The sequence below is a fragment of the Neopelma chrysocephalum genome, unplaced genomic scaffold (genome assembly GCF_003984885.1).
Source record: "Neopelma chrysocephalum unplaced genomic scaffold, ASM398488v2 Primary Assembly neopelma1_81, whole genome shotgun sequence".
In the NCBI taxonomy this organism is placed as follows: Eukaryota; Metazoa; Chordata; class Aves; order Passeriformes; family Pipridae; genus Neopelma; species Neopelma chrysocephalum.
The window spans coordinates 4,664,121-4,681,541 of NW_020897743.1; the positions used below are offsets into that span (position 1 = coordinate 4,664,121).

A 17,421-nucleotide genomic window follows, 5' to 3' on the forward strand; every position below is an offset into this window, starting at 1 on the left:
ATGTTGGAGCCAGAAGGTTTTGCCAGAAAATTTATCAGCAATTTATAGCACTGATGGAGGATTAGGTCAACGTGACCGGACATGAAGAAACTCCAACCTTGCAGGATATGTAAAGTTTAGATAACCTACTTAAATATGTAACCCCCCTGAGATTTGTACTTTCTCCCTCTATGCCACTTTTTACGAGGAATAACCACACCCTCTATTATTACTCAGTTTTCATTTTATTTTTTAAAATATGTGCATGTATGTGCTACAAATACGATTCAGGGCTCTATAATGCATGACTATGTCTGCAAGCTATAGCTGAAACCAGTTCCGTGTTGTTTAAAACCAGATAAAACCATTCACTGCTCAAAGCTCTACAAAATCACAGCAGATTAGCAAAGCCAGAGCCCTGGGTGGGCCATTCCCACACAAGTCTCCCAAAGGTCCTTTTTAATAGGGGCTGTGTTGGGTTTGTCTTCTGGAGAAGTTCACAGAGCAGCATTTGCAGCAACCACAAATGTAAGGAATTACATCTTTGATGTAAATCAACAATGCTTGATTCCCCATGGATAAAGGAGTGCTAAATTGCCAAAACCAAAAGTCTGATCTCATGGAAAATGTGCAGTTCCCAGTCCAGTGAAAAGATGAATCAAGGCACTACTGAAGAGCTATAAAACAATAACTTACTGGTTCAGTCCCTGCAGAGACATTACTGTAAAACCCCACTAAGCAAACAAATGCCTGAATTCCCAGACAACTGCTGAGTGTGCAGAGCTTGTAACACCAGACAAGCCACCTCTTCAAAGAACTCCTGCACCTAGAAATCAAGTGTATCCCGAAGTCCGTGTTTTGTCTGAATAAAGGCCCTACCCTCTGATGGCTGGATGTAGATTTGAGTCCTCAAACACACAGTTGTCAGGCAGCATGTAGCAACAGGACAAGGGGAAGTGGCTTCAAACTGACAGTAGGTTTAGATCAGATATTAGGAGGAAATGCTTTCCTGTGAGGGGGCTGAGGCCCTGGCACAGATTGCCCAGAGTGGATCCCCATTCCTGGAAGTTGAATGGGGCTCTGAACAACGTGGTCTAGTAGAAGGTGCCCCTGCCCACAGCAAGGGGAGGTGGAACTAGATGGTCTTTAAGGTCCCTCCCAACACAAATCATTCTGTGATTCCATGATTCTGTGCTCAGTGTCTGAACTCCCTGGAGTGTAATTTCAGGTTACAGGGATGCTGCAAGACAGGGCTTTGGAAATCCTGCTGCTTCCAGCTCTCAGCAGGAGACCAGAGCATGGCACCTCACTGACACAAGTTGTTCTCACCCTGCCAAGGCTGTGCAACAATTCACAGTTTACTCTCAGTGAGGTAGATTATCACGTTCACCGTGACAAAGATTATGTTCACACACAAAGTGGGCGAAAATGCAAGAGACTGTGGCTCCTAGTCAAAACAATGCAGTTCTCATACTGCATTCCTCATGTTTGGGCACCATTAAAGGCACTACCACCTCCAAAACAAAGCCAGGCTGGGATAGTTTAAATGTAGATCAGTCAGTGATAGGAGAGAACTGGCATTTGCTCTGGTTTCACCTTGAAGGCAGGGTTCAAACAGTTTAAAGACCGCTTTTACAAACAAAAATATTGGGTAACATCCAACATCTGAAGTCTAATGATTGAGAAATACAGAATTCTTGCGGGCACAGGCTCTTGTGGGTGTGTAGGATTAAGCCCAAAGATCATAATGTTATTTCCTACAAGTTCCCTTCTCTTACTTTCACGAGTGCTATGTTCTGTTGTTGGGGCTTGCCCCGTGTTATTAAGAGTCACCTTTGTAGATTTGAGTAATACTATGAAGATGTATGACAGGAAAAAGAAATATTTCAACAGGCCTTAATAAATATACTAATAAATCCTTCACCAATACATTAATCAATTGCCACTTACAAGATGGATTTTAGCTGGTGGAGGAAGATTTGTCTTAATAGGGAGAAGAAAAATATTTATTTTAATTAAAGGATTTCAGCAGTTTGCCTGCTTTTGTGAAAGAGCAATCTGCACTCTTCACTGAGTTGGGCTCTCATAAATTCCTCAGAAGTTGACTGAGCAGTGACTTTACTCAGTACGTTTTTAGTCCAACTACAGCCTTGAATATTAAAGAGTTGCCTTCTTCTCCCAGTCCTACACCACCTGTCTCTGCAGAAAGCCCCTGGGAACATGCTGCAGGAACAGAGGCATCCCGTGATACTTCCTTGGTGAAATCCTACTGCTCACTAAGTCCCTCAATGCATGAAGTCCCTTGATCCACGCGTTGGCTCAGCCCAAACCATCTGATATGGCTCATTATACACCAAATTATATTTAACTAACAGGGTTTGAAGAAAACCCATGTATTGTTAGGAACAGGATAAGCAGGAAAGGTCTTCACAGACATTCAGCCACTGAAATGGGTATGCCTTTGCTGCTCCCAGCCTTTAATTCCAGAGGCTGGGATTGCAGGTAGGGATGCACAGCAGTACCTCCTGGCTCTGCTGGGTCAAGAGCTGCCAGTTCAGCCTGGTGCCCACCCTGCCCTGCCTGGGGCAGAGGGGTGAGCACTGGGGATCCTGTACGGGCTGTGTGTGTGCTGAAGAGAGGAGAGAAGGGGCTGGAGGGAGAAGAGAGAGGGCTGCCCAGAAAAAAAAGGACAGAGCTTGAGAAGAAGCAGACAAGTCACGGCCTTGGCTTATCTTCCAACCCACAGCATCTGTCCCTCATTCGCTCCCTGTTTTACAGTCTGAGAATATCAAGCATTAGAAAAAAAATTTCCCATACTTTTAGGTTTTATGTGTGTGAATGTTTGACACAGAAAACATTCATCAGAGGTCAGAAAGTTCTGGTCAGCAGAATACAAGTTAACCACTGTCTTCTTCCTGCTGGGGGGGAGGCAAGTAAACAAACTCCCCAGCCTTAATCACTTCCAACAGCCCAATTTCAAATGCCTCATTTTGATTAGAAATTTGTCTCCCACGCTGTTTAAAAAATTTCTGGCCTGCAGCAGCACTTTTCATGGCCACTCAAAACTGTGAGCCTGACTAAACAGTGTGGGGCTGGGTAAAAATGCCTTTGGAATCCCTTGGTCCATCGAAATCACAGCAGGCCTGACAAATCGACCAGCAACAGAGATACATTTTCATATCAATCCAGCTGTTCATTTTGGAAATATCAGAGCATACTCACTCATGAAGAGACATCCCACCTTCTGTTCTGCCAGCTGACAGGAGCACCTGTGTGCTCCCCAGCTGTTTTCCTAAAAAAAAAATCATGGGATTTGGCACAACCCAACATCCACAGTTGTCTAAGGGCTGTTGGCCAACCAGGGCTTCCTGAGGCCCCGCCGTGGGTAGCCCAGAGCCAGCAGGCAGGGCAGGGCAAGGCAGGGCAGGGCAGGGCAGGGCTGGGCCAAGGCTGGAGGAACCGCAGGAGATTGTCTGGTCCATCCTCCTGGGCAGAGATGGGCCAAACACACTGACAGCCAGGCAATCATTAAGGTTGGAAAAGATGCCTGAGATCATCCAGTTCAACCAGCACCACTGTGTGCACCATTAAACCATATCCAGGTGCCACATCCACACGGCTTTTGGACACTTCCAGGGATGGTGAATCCACCACTGCTCTGGGCAGCCTGTTCCAGTGCTTGACCAGCCCTTCTGTGAAGTAACTTTCCCTGATATTCAATCTAAACCTCCCCTGGCACAACTTGAGGCCATTTCCTCTCATCCTGTTGTTACCTGGAAGACTGACCCTCACCTGGCTACAACCTCCTGTCAGGGAATTGCAGAGAGTGAGAAGGTCCCCCCCGAGCCTCCTTTTCTCCAGGCTGAGCCTCCCCAGCTGCTCCTCATCAGACTTGGCCCTCAGCTCTGTTGCCCTTCTGCCCACTGCAGGGCAGGGCAGGGCAGGGCAGAGCCAAGGCTGGAGGGACCGGCAGGAGATCGTCTGGTCCATCCTCCTGGGCACAGATGGGCCAAACACACTGACAGCCAGGCAACTGGGTTAAAATCCAAGCAAGATGCATCTTAGCCCCAGGCTAAGTCATCCACTCTGTTGAGGAAGGGCTGTAGGGGAGGCAGGTTTGGAGCTCACCTGGTTTGCTGAAGGGATGCCAAGACTGTCCACACTCGGCGGCACTGCTGGAAGCTGATGGAGAACTGAACCCCCTTTAGGTGGCCCTGAACACCACCCAGGTGTGTATTTTTTTACAGGGTGTCACTGCCACATCCTTTGCTTGTTTTGGGTTTTTTTTCATGTTTATAAGCTCAGAAGGGTAACAGCTTCAGTGGTTACTTTCATCAAGTAAAGGTGTTTTGTACAAACAAGCTACAAAAGTGGCAAACAGCAGAATGCTCTGTACTGCTGGAGATCAGAGTGCAGGAGCAGTTCTCCATGACCAAAATAAAGGGGGTTCAATGTCTGTGGGCACAGCACAACCTGCACTCAGCAGTGAACACGGGATAAGTCAAGTTGCAATGTTGACAGGCAGCTGCAGCCTGTCAGAAAGTGAAAAATACCTACATGTTTTTACCATTGTTGAGTAAACTGTCAATTTAGGCACAAAATTGTTGTGGCTTTTTAAAAGACAACAATAAATTTAGTTTTAAAAAAATTCCTATTTAGAGAAACTAAATTTACCCTTCTGTGCATAAGGCTTTCTTGGTTTATGTTGAAGTCCAAGTGAAAAAACCCAGATGGTGGTGAGGTTTCTTTCCCCATCTGTACCTGAGGGAACAGAAATGATAAGATCTGCTCTGTTTTATAGATTTCTTCTAAGTACATTATAGCAACTCTGAATTTGCTTTCAATAAAAACAGAACTCCTTGCAGTTTGTTGATATCTATAAGGCCAGAAGATCCAACCAAAAGAAATGAAATTGCAGTTTGGGGGCACATAAATCCTAAAAGAATCAAGTATTTTTCCTAAATACAAAGTTCATCATTTCAATTTACGCATCAAACAAAACTCTTAAACTTGCAGTGAAAGAACTTTGAACAAAATGTTAATGTAAGTTATCGAAAAGAGCACAGTCAGACCCAGCCTGTGTGATAAGGCTCTTTCTAAGCCACCAGCAAGAGTGAAAAATTGGCAAAGGGAGTTTTGAAGCTCCCAAATACACAAATAAGTCTTGATGATGCCATATACAGGCAATACTACAAAACTGGATAAGCAGGCCAGCATGGGACAGCTGACAGAAGGGCAATAACACAGTAACTAATTAGGTGGCAGACAGAATTATCTCTTGATAATTCTTGACCACACCAGTGAATCGAGCCTCTCTTCTTTTGCAACCCTTAGTTTGCATATACAGGAGGAAAGAAACAGAGAATCCCCCTGCCATTTCACCAGAAACAATATAAACATCATTTAAACTGATATTCCTGGGAAATAGAAGTTTATGTTGCTTGAGCCAAAAATTACCAATTTATCACTGTTGGCAGAAGCATCTCAATTTCATCACTGTATAAATGTCTAGTAGAGAAGGAACAGAATGAACTATTTCAGTACAAAGTGGAAACTGCAAACTAGACACATCATCCAGTGATTAGTGGACAAGAATAGCTTTAACATAAACACTATTTGTAAGTTAATTCAATACTACTTATCCTTTTCTAAATTCCACCACTGAAAGTTTTCAGGGATAATCCTGGTTTCTTTGACTTTTGTTTCTCAGAGGCTGAAGAATACATAGTGTGGGATGGTTTGTCTTATCAAATATTTTTAAGAAGTTCATGCACTTAAAGGCTTCTGTTAGAAAACAGTGTTGTTGCTTTGCTTTTTTCTTCTCTCTCTGATAGGAGAATATGGCATTCTGGAGATCAAAAGCAAGTGGATGAAATGAACAATGTGGCATCAGCTTATGAATTCATACCTATCTGTCTGAAATGTCACATACTTACTAACACAAATTAACATCTACACTTAAGATATTAAATATTTTTCACTCAAGCAGCAAAAGGATTTCAAAAAACCCACTAACTTTGGAGCAGAAAAAGATCTGTAAATGCATGAGGAGAAAAAGCAACAAACCTTGTTGAACTGCTGAGGAGCAGGAAATGCAGCTCTAAGTTTCATGGAAGATAAAACTGCAGTGTGCCATTGCCTGAGACAGTTAACTTTCGTCTTAGAATCATAGAATCATTAAGGTTGGAAAAGATGCCTGAGACCATCCAGTTCAACCAGCACCACTGTGTGCACCATTAAACCATATCCAGGTGCCACATCCACACGGCTTTTGGACACTTCCAGGGATGGTGAATCCACCACTGCTCTGGGCAGCCTGTTCCAGTGCTTGACCAGCCCTTCTGTGAAGTAACTTTCCCTGATATTCAATCTAAACCTCCCCTGGCACAACTTGAGGCCATTTCCTCTCATCCTGTTGTTACCTGGAAGAAAAGACTGACCCTCACCTGGCTACAACCTCCTGTCAGGGAATTGTAGAGTGAGAAGGTCCCCCCTGAGTCTCCTTTTCTCCAGGCTGACCCCCCCCAGTTGCTCCTCATCAGACTTGGCCCCCAACTCTGTTGCCCTTCTCTGGACACGCTCCGGCCCCTCAACGTCCTTCATGAACTGAGGGTCCCAGAGCTGGACACAGGATTTGAGGTGTGGCCTCACCAGTGCCCAGCACAGAGGGACAATCACTGCCCTGCTGCCACAAGCCAGGATGCCATGCCCACCATTTTCTCCAGGAGAATGGGAAACAGTGTCTGTAGAAACTATAGGAAGCCTTTGCTTCACTATAGTCCAGGTAGACACATCCACAGCCTTTCCCTCATCCCTGGTCATAAAAGGACATCAGGTTAGTCAAGCAGGACCTGCCTTTCATAAAGTTGTCAAGACTCTGGTAATGAAATAATTATAATAAAGCCACAATTATAATACTCCAAAGATAGATGTTTATTGAGTTGCTGAAAAATACAAGTATTCCAGTAAGTCTGTCACATTTAAATGTTAGCTAAAAAAACCTACAGAAGTTCCAGACACAGTCTAGTTGTTCTACTTCCCCACTACAATGAAAATTATGTTAAGATGATAAAAAAAAAAAATCAAACCTTTAACAATCACCTGTGAATTTCAGAAAAGTTAACAAATTCTTATTTCTCTTATATTGCCCTTACTAGTAACTACGAGCTATTGTGCTGAAGTTATGCACTGGTCAGCTCTGAAGGCAATGTGTTATAAGCTGTGAAAACTAGGTATTTGTAGCATAATTTACTCTTTGGCTATATAATCAGAATAATAATGAAAATCTCATGCTAATAATAATGAGGCCTAACTAATTAAAACCTCTAATAACTACATACACACTTTCCAACAGATTTAATCTGCTAAAGTCATTCCCACATTAAACTTTCACCCTTTTTAAAAAATATTCTTGGAAGGGTTCTAACAGTCATTTGAGGGATATTTGTAGCCACCTGACTGATGTGTTTCAACACAGAATCAGAAACAGAACTCTGTGAAAAAACAGAGTAGTCGATTTTTCCCCCCAAATCTCAGAGTTTCCACAAAGTCAGAGTATCAGAACAGCAACACTTGCCTGGGGCACCGTGGTTACATCCACCACTGGCGTGGACAGATCTTAACGAGAAAGTTAAAAGGCTACAGTGGATCATAGCCAATGGAAACCTGCAGCTGCTGAGAGCAACGTGTCCAAGTGCTCTGCAATCAGGACCTGAAGGGAGGCTGTAAGTGCAGACACAGCACGAGGACAGACACTGCAGGTACCTGAGACTGCGGGGGGAGATCCGAGTCTGAACGGGAAAGTTCCATCAGCAGCAGTTCACCATCTCTGATTTAGGAAACAGAAGCTTGGTGTGACTTGCACAAGTTGCTGCAGTCAGCAAGACCTACATGGAACCTAAGAATGACTCCTGAAGAATCACTGGGTGGTGGGAGCATCGCAGTGAAGATCATTAAGTGTATTGGGTGCCTTTAGTCCTCACATGGTGCTGGAACCACCACAGCCTGCCAGCCACAAGTACCTTTAGCAGAGCAGGTGCTGTGAACCATCTACATTGTGTTTATAGATGGAGCCTGGTTTTACCAAACTTTTAACACCTCATGACTCAGTGAAAAAAGTCCATGTCCGAGACAGATTATCCACAGCTGATAATCAAAATATAAAGGAATAAATGAATTTGTGGCACCCTGATCAAACGTACCAAGCTCCAATTAATACTAAAATTACATTGCAAAGCTTTGTGACTTTTACATTTCTCTCACGTGGGAATCGCAGAGGGTTATTTGCTCACTTAGATTATTCAAGAGTGACCTTCCCCACGAAGATTGCCAAGGACAGACAGGAATCTCATGGTTCATGGAGTTCAGCACGGAACACAGTGTTCTGAATGTGTTGTCATTCCCCTTTAACACTCAAAAAGCCTTTAGAGAGGAGGAAAGTTTTTTTCAGAGCTGAAAACTGAACAACAGGCTCAGGTAATTTCAACTACAAACCTGTTACTGGTAACAGCAAAAAAAGTTCCAACTGTTGAGATGCCTTTGTCAAGGAATGGTGTTCACTCTCTTTGTAATGCTGTTCCCCAATTTCTGCTTTATAGTGCCAAAATCTGCTTCATCAGAAAACAAAAAGCAGCTGGGTGTGTGCAGGTGAAGAACAAGGTCTCACAGGGGAAAACACCTCTTAAAAAAGAGCACTTTCAAGTCTAAAAATAAAATTGTCCACATCTTTAAATAATCAAAAAGAAATTAAGGTAAAATAAATTTCATGGTATAAAATTCTCTTTTAACCTCCATTTGAATAACCCAACTTAACTACAGCTCCAAACCCTGGCAGTTCTGTTTCCCTAATGTGGATCTGCTAATTAATGACTGCAAACCTCACAGAAGATTATCTATGCTATTGCCAGGGAACAGAAGGGAAGCAGATCACCTCTGTCAGGAGGAGTTTCCATACTGGATTAAGCTTATCATTAGCAAGACTCAAAAAACTCTTGTTGTTCCAAATAGAGAGGCCAGAAGACATTGGGTGGTTTTCATGTTGTGTAAGACAGCAAAGTGTGTAAGTGTATAAAGACAGGGCTACAAGTGAAGGCATCTTGATCTTCACATATTCTCACCACTTTTCATATTCTCACCACTTTTTCCCTGCTGGTCAAAGCCCAACATACTCCATGTGTGGATGTGTCCCACAGCCCTGGCACAGGAGTCAGGATTTCTTTAGTTTGTCAAGGAACATATTTCCTGGTATGTAACCAGGCAGGTCACTGATCTATTGAAATGACAACACAGACATTTGAGAGAACATACAACAGATTCTCATTATTTACTACAAATATATAAAACCTGAAGTGAAATCAAAATTGAATAACTTGACTACATGGAAGTTATGAAACAGTTCGTACTTTATACACAGCGTATGTACACTGGTTTTGGAAAGGTGGGTTTTATCCATGCAAATTTAATACAAAACACTATTTACAAAAAAGTAAGAGTAAGAACATTTTTTCAAAAGAAACATGTATGTTGGAAGCTCCAGCAATAATGGAAATCCTGAAAAAAAGGCTTAATACAGTATAGTACAAGTAGACAATCTTCAGAAGTGTGGAAGATGCACTTTACAAGAACATGAAATGCAAAACAAATTGAAATGCACTATCAAAAATTTTCCAAGTATATACACAATTTGAGCATGTATTTTTAAATGATCACTCTCCAGCTGTGCCTCAGAACTTCTGCCACATCCTGCACACATTTACATATTGACCATTTGGTTACACTGCATTTTCCCAGTTTTATAACCACGAGTTACAAAGTAAAGTAACTGAATACCAACTGAATGGTAATTGTGAATCAATCACATTTTCCTTGTTCTAGACATTATATAATAGTAAAAAGTATTCACATTATTCCCAATGTATTCCACCAAACCAGCCTTTTGCAATACACCTCTGTGTGCCCTTCCTGGGAAGCCCAGCCTGGCATCACTGCTGGTGTCACAGCCAGGAATTCCCATGGCTGCAGCAACGCTTCATGTAACACATCCTTTCAGGAAACACAACTGGATCAACATCTGCATGTGAAGAGCAGAGTCTTGCACATGCTCCAGAATGCACATCAGTACTGAACAGTTACTGGGAGTTCCCACGGCAGGTATGGCACAACCAGACCCTACACAAATATAGTCATTTGGGAAATATTTCGCTGGTTAATTCATTTTAAATATGGAACAAAGCAAAAAAGTATCCTTGTGGCATTTCTCAATATTTTACAATCTGCCTCCATAAAATTATCAGGGGGAAAAAAGTTTGGTTTGCCTTATTTCACACAATTTTGGAAGAAGTGAGGAAATCCTCATCAGTGCCAAGAATTCACTTTAAACGACTGACTTAATGTTGTAGCTGAGTTATAAAACTGTTTTTTGAGGGAAGTTCTGGTCTCACTGAAGTCTTACAATCACAGACTTGTTTAGGTTGGAAAAGACCTTTGAACAGATCAAGTTCAACTGCAAACTTAACATTGCCAAAATGAAAAGTTACCCAAACCAACTAAATTTGCTGTGTCTGAGCTATCCTTCTTTAGAATTTGCTAAGATACTACAATAATCATGGGAAAACTTTTTGGTTTTTGCTTGTTTGAAGAGTAGGATTCTCAAATGTGCATGTAAAAAACACACTGAAAATTCTTCTTTGAAAATGTAGTCAGCTATAAAACATTCAAACTAAAAATGCCTGATTGTAGGATTTTATGATAACTTGTATTCCTTCCATGCACCTTACAGCAATTCTGCCTCCCTTTGCCTCTCATGTTAAAAAAAAATAATAATCAAAACCAGTGAGGAAACAAATACTTCATATAACCACAATTTTAAGATGCTGTCAAATTGTACTACATGACATATTTAAAAGACAAATAAAGCAAGTGGTAATTTGTTATGTAAGAAACACAAGAGCCAGAACTGCTCCTGTGCAGTTTTAAACTAAAATTCAGTTAATCACATATATTCTCTATTTTAACAGTGAAGATCAGCAGAAACTTTCTTCACAGGAAGGGAATAATTTTATCTTCACATTTAGTTTACAAAACGAATCTGTACCATAAAATTCCTCATTAAAACACTTCACCTTTCCCTCTGTAAAGGAATTATACATATCAAGGTGTGCTGAGCACGGAACAAACCCAGTAACGCTGTTTTCATTCCCTCACATGGGAGCACAACGTGAGTTATGTCCTTGGCCAACCACACTTTGCCTTTCCCACTCCTGGTCTGAACGAACTCTTTTTGTTTTAATCCCAGTTTTATGTGTGTTGGGGTGGTGTTTTGTTTGCTTTTGCTTTTCAAGTAAGAGATCCTCATGAAAGAAACACAGACATTAAACTGATTTATTGAGGAAGCAGAGAGATTTCATTTGCCAATACAAAACCACATCTCCTGTCTGCAGGAAGTGCTACAAACACCCTCAGGTTGCTTTCTGTTGAAATCAGTTGGATCGGGACCTTTTCAAACAAGCATTTAAGGAACCAGCAGAAGGAAGAAGTGCCAGACCTTCCTCCTTCTTTTCAATACCAAGACACATGGAAGTTCTGTTCTAGTGAAAACAGATGTGTCCAGTTGGTTTGAATTTGGCGACAGATTTATGTAAGAAATCTGAGGAAACTGCCACTAAATGATATTTGAAATAAAGTTCTTAGTGCAGTAAATGACTGATGGTTGTCCTCACCTACAATTTTACTAAGGTAACACAGTTTCCCATTATATGAAAGCTCTGCTTCAATGCAATTTTTCCTATCATCTAAGTACTGTATTTGGTATATCAGAAAATTTGTATTAAAGAAAATGAATCAGTGTAACATTTTACAGATTCCTTTGACTTACCAGACATCACTATTTTTAGTTAAGAATTTGACACTGAAGTTTGCTCATGTCAAACAAGTTTAAGCCATGTTTGCTATGGGCTCCAGCTCAGGTGTTCCATAAATAAAAAAGGTGAAAATCTTTACTGAGGTCAAGGTTAAAAGTTGCCTTGAGTTCAGTAAGGCTAGGATTTAAAAAACAAAAATAAAATTCTTATGACTTATGTAATAGTTATTTATTGTTTCAAATGAATTCCTCCATACTTATGATCATAGTTCTTGGTTAGATTTTGGAAGGCCTCCAGATAGGTGGGTATAGATGGTTTCCTGCACCCCCAGCAGTGCCCCAGCTGGCACACTGGAGCAGCAGTGCCAGACAATAGATGGGAAACATCTCTGACATACTGTGTGGGAAATCACCCACTTCACAACAACAAATGTCACTGCTTTAAGATCTCACCATATCTGGGACGTTATTGCTTAAATGAAAGATCATTCATATGTGACACACTGCATCCAATGACATAAAACACAGAAAAAATACACCAGGCCAGAAGCCCTGTCACTGTGTTGATTCACTCTCTAATTTACAGTTCATACCACATTATTGCAGTAGCTTTGAAGAGCATTCACAATAACAAAAGCACCCTGGTTAACTCTTAAATTTATCAGGAAAACTTAAGGCAGCTTCCTGAAGCTTTTAATGTTGACTCTTCTTCATGTCCTAAGTAAAAACTGAGCAACTGCAACAGGAACTGAGCAGGCCTCTGGTTTTAAGAACCCTATCAGCTGTAGCAGGTGTTAGTAATGGCATCACATCCTAAACAAAACACCTCAAACACTGTAAATGTTTGGAGCAGGGACTCTGCAACTACAGTAGTTCACCAGTGCCACTGGAGCAATTTCTTAAAAAACATAAGGAGGAAGGAGGAAAGTGGTTGGCATGCTACATCAAGAGAATTCTTAACGTTTACACTGTGGTGTAACTTTATAAAATTAGAAAGAAAAAAGCTACTTTAAGATCAGAAAACTTATTTAAATGTGACAATGAAATAGTGGAGATCAGTTAAAGACATAACTGACAGTGACAATTTACAGTTCTCAATTCTATGGCTCACACTGAACTAGAACTTTGCTCTGGTATCAGCAACAACAATGAAACAAAAGACAGGAACTTACTCTTTTTGAATGGCTGGGTTCTTCAAATGGAGCAGGCAAGCATTTTGCTTAGTGAATTATATTACTTTTTAGTTTTATTTTTTGCATGACTTTTTAGATACTGCCTTTAATGAAATTAGAGACTGAAGCTGTTAAAATGAGTATTAAGGAATGATTCAAAAACCAGTTAAGAGAGATTTGAAACACCATATTTCAAAGGTCAAAGCAATCCAGTTTCCTTAAACACATATTTATCTAACCTAAGATTTACACCTAGGACTTTGCAAATTGAGTTATACACCAGCCTCTCCACGAGCTGTGTTTTAAGAAAACCCTATATAAACAATAGTGGTTTTTAACTATTAGACATACACCAGTTTCTTTTAATGGATTTAAAAATAAGTTGTTTGAGTTTTTTTAAAACTTTTCATCAGAAAAAGGTTCTTTTTCCTGTCAGCTATTGACTTTAGGGACTACAGTAGAAGGCCTATACAATACTCCTCCATCATTCTTTTATGAATTGTATTACACAGGGTCTTGATCAATTGGAAAGAACAGAATCAAATCTTGTTACGAGCTTGGCAAACACATCCCTCAATCGAAAATAATTGAATATATAATTGAAAATAAAAAATAATAATTGAAATAGAATATAATAATCGAAAATAGAAAATCTGTGACAGTCAAAACTTTTTTTTTAATTGAGCTACCTATTCATGAAGAACAAACTAACACAAACAGATTTCCTATTAAATTTAAGGAATTATTTGCAATTTGTTTAGAGAAGAACTCAACTGTGTATGGTTTCAGAATGTTCTCAAAACACCAAGAATTTGTGCAGAAGCAAACAAACACAAACTCAGAAGTTTCCAAAAACCACCACAGTGGAAATTTTTCTTTTTCACATTTATGCAGAAAAATCTCATGTCTCAGCACAGTGACATTTCTACAAATTGACCAGAGTGCTGTGCCACACTCGTGTAAAATTACACAAGAAACCCAGTAAACACTAAAGAGAAACACTGATACTTCCCAACTAAATTATGGATATACCTGTTGTAAAAATGTAATGTGAGATCAGGAGCAATATTACACAAAATCCTGAACATCACAGCGTAAACCTGAGATTTTGGCAGTTTTATCAAAATGTCCTAAATTATTCTGTATGAATCACTAGTCCTCATGTCTTATTCATTGTATTTGTTTGTCCCAAACAAAGAAAAGTAGACAGCTTTTTTTTTTTGTCCAACAATACATTAAACCAAAAGTAATTAGGTATTATCAAATTAAATATCATAAATAAAAAGTATTTACAGTATTTTCTAATTATTAGACAACAAATAACCAATTAAATTGTGCAACAAACTTAAAACACCCAACATCAAAAATGTGAAGTATTACTTAAATCTTCACATACTGAGTTTACAAAAAAACTATTAAAATATTAAAAAATTTCCATTTCATCTATTTTAAACAAAGAAATTTCAAAAATGCTTAAGACTATTAAGAATTATCAATTACACAGGCACTTCACATGTAAACAATCTACAGTACAACTGAAAAAAAAAATATTTGGCACCAACCTAGAAGACTGGAAAAACTCAATAAAACGTGTCCTTTTCCCATTGTATACTGCTTTGTGTAATCACCAGACACTCAGACTCAATACTGGCAATGTTAGAAGTGCGTAAGTTACAATCAGGAGTGCAAAAAATAAAGAACGCAAATATTAAGCTTTCAGGGAGTGAAAGGGGATTACAAGTGATCAGTTGCTCATTTTTACCATCACACCATCGCTACATTTTTGTCTTACCTTTAAATCAAATGATTGACTCGAGAGATTAAAGTGACACGGGGTGTGCTTTGTACTTCTCAAATAATTCAAACATTTGCGATGTAAAAAAAGAAATCCAGCATTTAACTGTAACACTGAGCTGTTAAAATGGCAGCTTTTAACTTAACTAGAAAGAGAACCTGATGCTACCACAATCTTTGTACATCCAATTATGAAAGAAAAAAAAAGATTAATTATGGTCTTTCAACCGTGAACTGACTCCAAGGTTTTCACATACAGCTCCAGAGTAAGGCTCTCTACAGCATCTGGACAGATATTAGTTTTTGATGGCTTGGGTGTTCCCACGTAGGAGGCTGAACTGCCTCAGAGCAATCCATGTCAACAGAGCAAATGGGAAGTTGTCGAGCTTCCAAGAAGTCACGTCACACAGAGGAAAGCTGAGAGACTTTCAACGCCGGCAATTCGAGCAGAGCTTGAACCGTGAGGCCAACCTTCACCAGACCCCTTTCCTCCAGGATGTGATGAGGCAGGCAAAGTCTCTCCTGCAAAATAACACAGGACATTTAACAAGTCACATCCATTTTTGCCCGAGGCTGTAACAAACACATTCTCTCTGAAGTCACACATCGCTAAGAGGAAACATCTTTGGCCTTAAATTTCGTGTGTGGCTCTCTACAGTAACACAATGGGCAGAAACTTGTTACAGTTAAGATCTGTGTAAAGTGCTGAACCATGAAAACCTCAGAAGATACATAAAAGACTTTTAGATTCAAAAAGTCAAAGGCTGTTTCTTTTCATAAGCAGCTCAATAAAAACAAGCTGATGTGTGCTGTTGGCTCAGTGGCCTTCTTCCCCCTTCCCTTGTTTTGTAGACTTAATACAATTTTTTCCCTTGGGAAAACCTGGAAGTGCTGATAGAGCCAATAATGATCCGTTCTCCAAGAAAGCCATCTTTCAGTTTCAAAATTCAGCATAAGCTGGATAATTTTCCCAACTGCCAGTTGGTGTTACAAGTAATTTAGGAGGTAAATCTCCATCTCTAACTCGAATGGCCCGTGACTCCATACTAGACAGAAGCTGTGGCAGAGCAGTAGCCCAGGCTTCTAAATCCATGACATAATTTTCTTGTTGCACTAAGAAGGAATCAAGGGAGATTTCTGTCTCATGATATGCAGGAAATGGTTGAATTTTTAATGTTTTTCCCCTCAAACAAGAAGGTAAGAGGATGAACTTGGGCAACATAAGCACAAGTAATGGACTGCAACTATGGCTGTGCTAAAAAAAGACAGCTGATCAGATAGGCTACAGACTTCTGTAAGTGCAGGATTAGTTCCTGAAATTCATGCAAAGTGGGTTGCTAAACTCAAGACTTTCAAATACTAAAACAACACCCTCTCACACCAGTTCTTCTGTTTAGGTAACAATTTATTTCACAAGGAGATCAGTGTTATTTTTACTGTGAGGAACTGACAGAAATCCAGAAGTAGCTTCCTCAAGCTCATGCCATGGGCCAGAAGTGGAATTTCTGTTCATAGCTTCAAGTTCCCTGGTCAGTGCTATAACCACTACTGCTCCCTGAATAAAGCCCCCCAAAGCCCCCAACTTGAGCATTTGCAGACATCTCCTTTGGTTCTTAATAAGTCAATAAAGCAATCAGCGTACCTGTGGAACGCCCAGTTTTTTACAAGCATCAAGAAAGTTTTCAACATTTCTTCGGCACTTTGCCATGCTGAGTTTAGGCTGTAAAGACAGGATGTTAGATTTTCATCAGACATTTGTGAAGGACTGTATATTTCTGATGTAAATTCACTTGCAGTTGCTAAAACACATTCTGTGAAGACCCAGTATGTAAAAATAGCTCCGAAACTAAACATCTGAGCCTTGTTTAATGCTCATTTCAGAAAAACTGAAGAGGGGAGTTCAGCAAATTAATACGGTAATCATGATTCATGATGTTTTAGTATTGAAATTCAAAAGGCTTGTTTTCATGCAAGATGCAAGAGAAGTGAGATAAATGACCTACCACTGCTGGCGATGGGACGTGAATGCTGGCAACAGATCGTGGCCTTATGTGATTGGCTAAATGGCAAAGAACCACCCCATCCATCAATGCTGCTCCAATGTCATCTGGCAAAATCACCTTCAACCTTGACTCAAGGTTCTATAAAAAAGGCCATAAGCAAGTTACTTTCAGCATTAGCTGATTTTTAATTTTAAACCCAGGGTATTTTAAAGCGTTTAGAAGTTTAAAAGGAACGTCTTAATGTGAAACTAAACGGAGTCAATTTACACTTTACTGAGTATAAATATACTTTTCTCCTTATTACCCTTTGTTTTGCTGGGTTTTTCTCATTTTGCTTTTTTTTTTTTTAAAGGACACAACAACATATATTGAGAAAGACATTCTACTAACAATGACCAGGATATACAGCTCTCAAACCCATAAAATGAACTCACTATTTGTAACAGGAAAGCACAGAACTTTAAGGACAGAAATGTTATGCCGAATATGTCATCAGTGTGCAGAATCTGTGCACTGAAATCATACAGGATTTTACTAGAAGGAGGAAAAAAAAGGAGGGGAACACAACTTTGGGAATGGCTATTTCCCTTGTACAAATGACAGTTAAATAGTGCAG

The 17,421-nt window shown here is 40.1% G+C and overlaps 1 protein-coding gene across 6 annotated transcripts in view; it reads right to left on the reverse strand.

Moving 5' to 3' along the window:
* Nucleotides 1-4,722: 4,722 nt before the first annotated feature.
* Nucleotides 4,723-17,421, reverse strand: part of LRCH2 (leucine rich repeats and calponin homology domain containing 2) — a 47,515-nt gene continuing 34,816 nt past the window's right edge. For 5 of the 6 annotated variants that reach the window (XM_027690438.1, XM_027690437.1, XM_027690434.1 and 2 more), the window contains 3 exons: nt 16,806-16,943; nt 16,445-16,522; nt 9,271-15,324 (listed from right to left, as the gene is read on the reverse strand). In XM_027690438.1, coding sequence (XP_027546239.1) covers nt 15,205-15,324; nt 16,445-16,522; nt 16,806-16,943 — 336 coding nt within the window. In that variant the 3' untranslated portion in view covers nt 9,271-15,204. Of the gene's footprint in view, nt 4,741-9,270; nt 15,325-16,444; nt 16,523-16,805; nt 16,944-17,421 lie in introns of those variants that run through there. The other variant, XR_003535405.1, reaches the window with a different exon arrangement.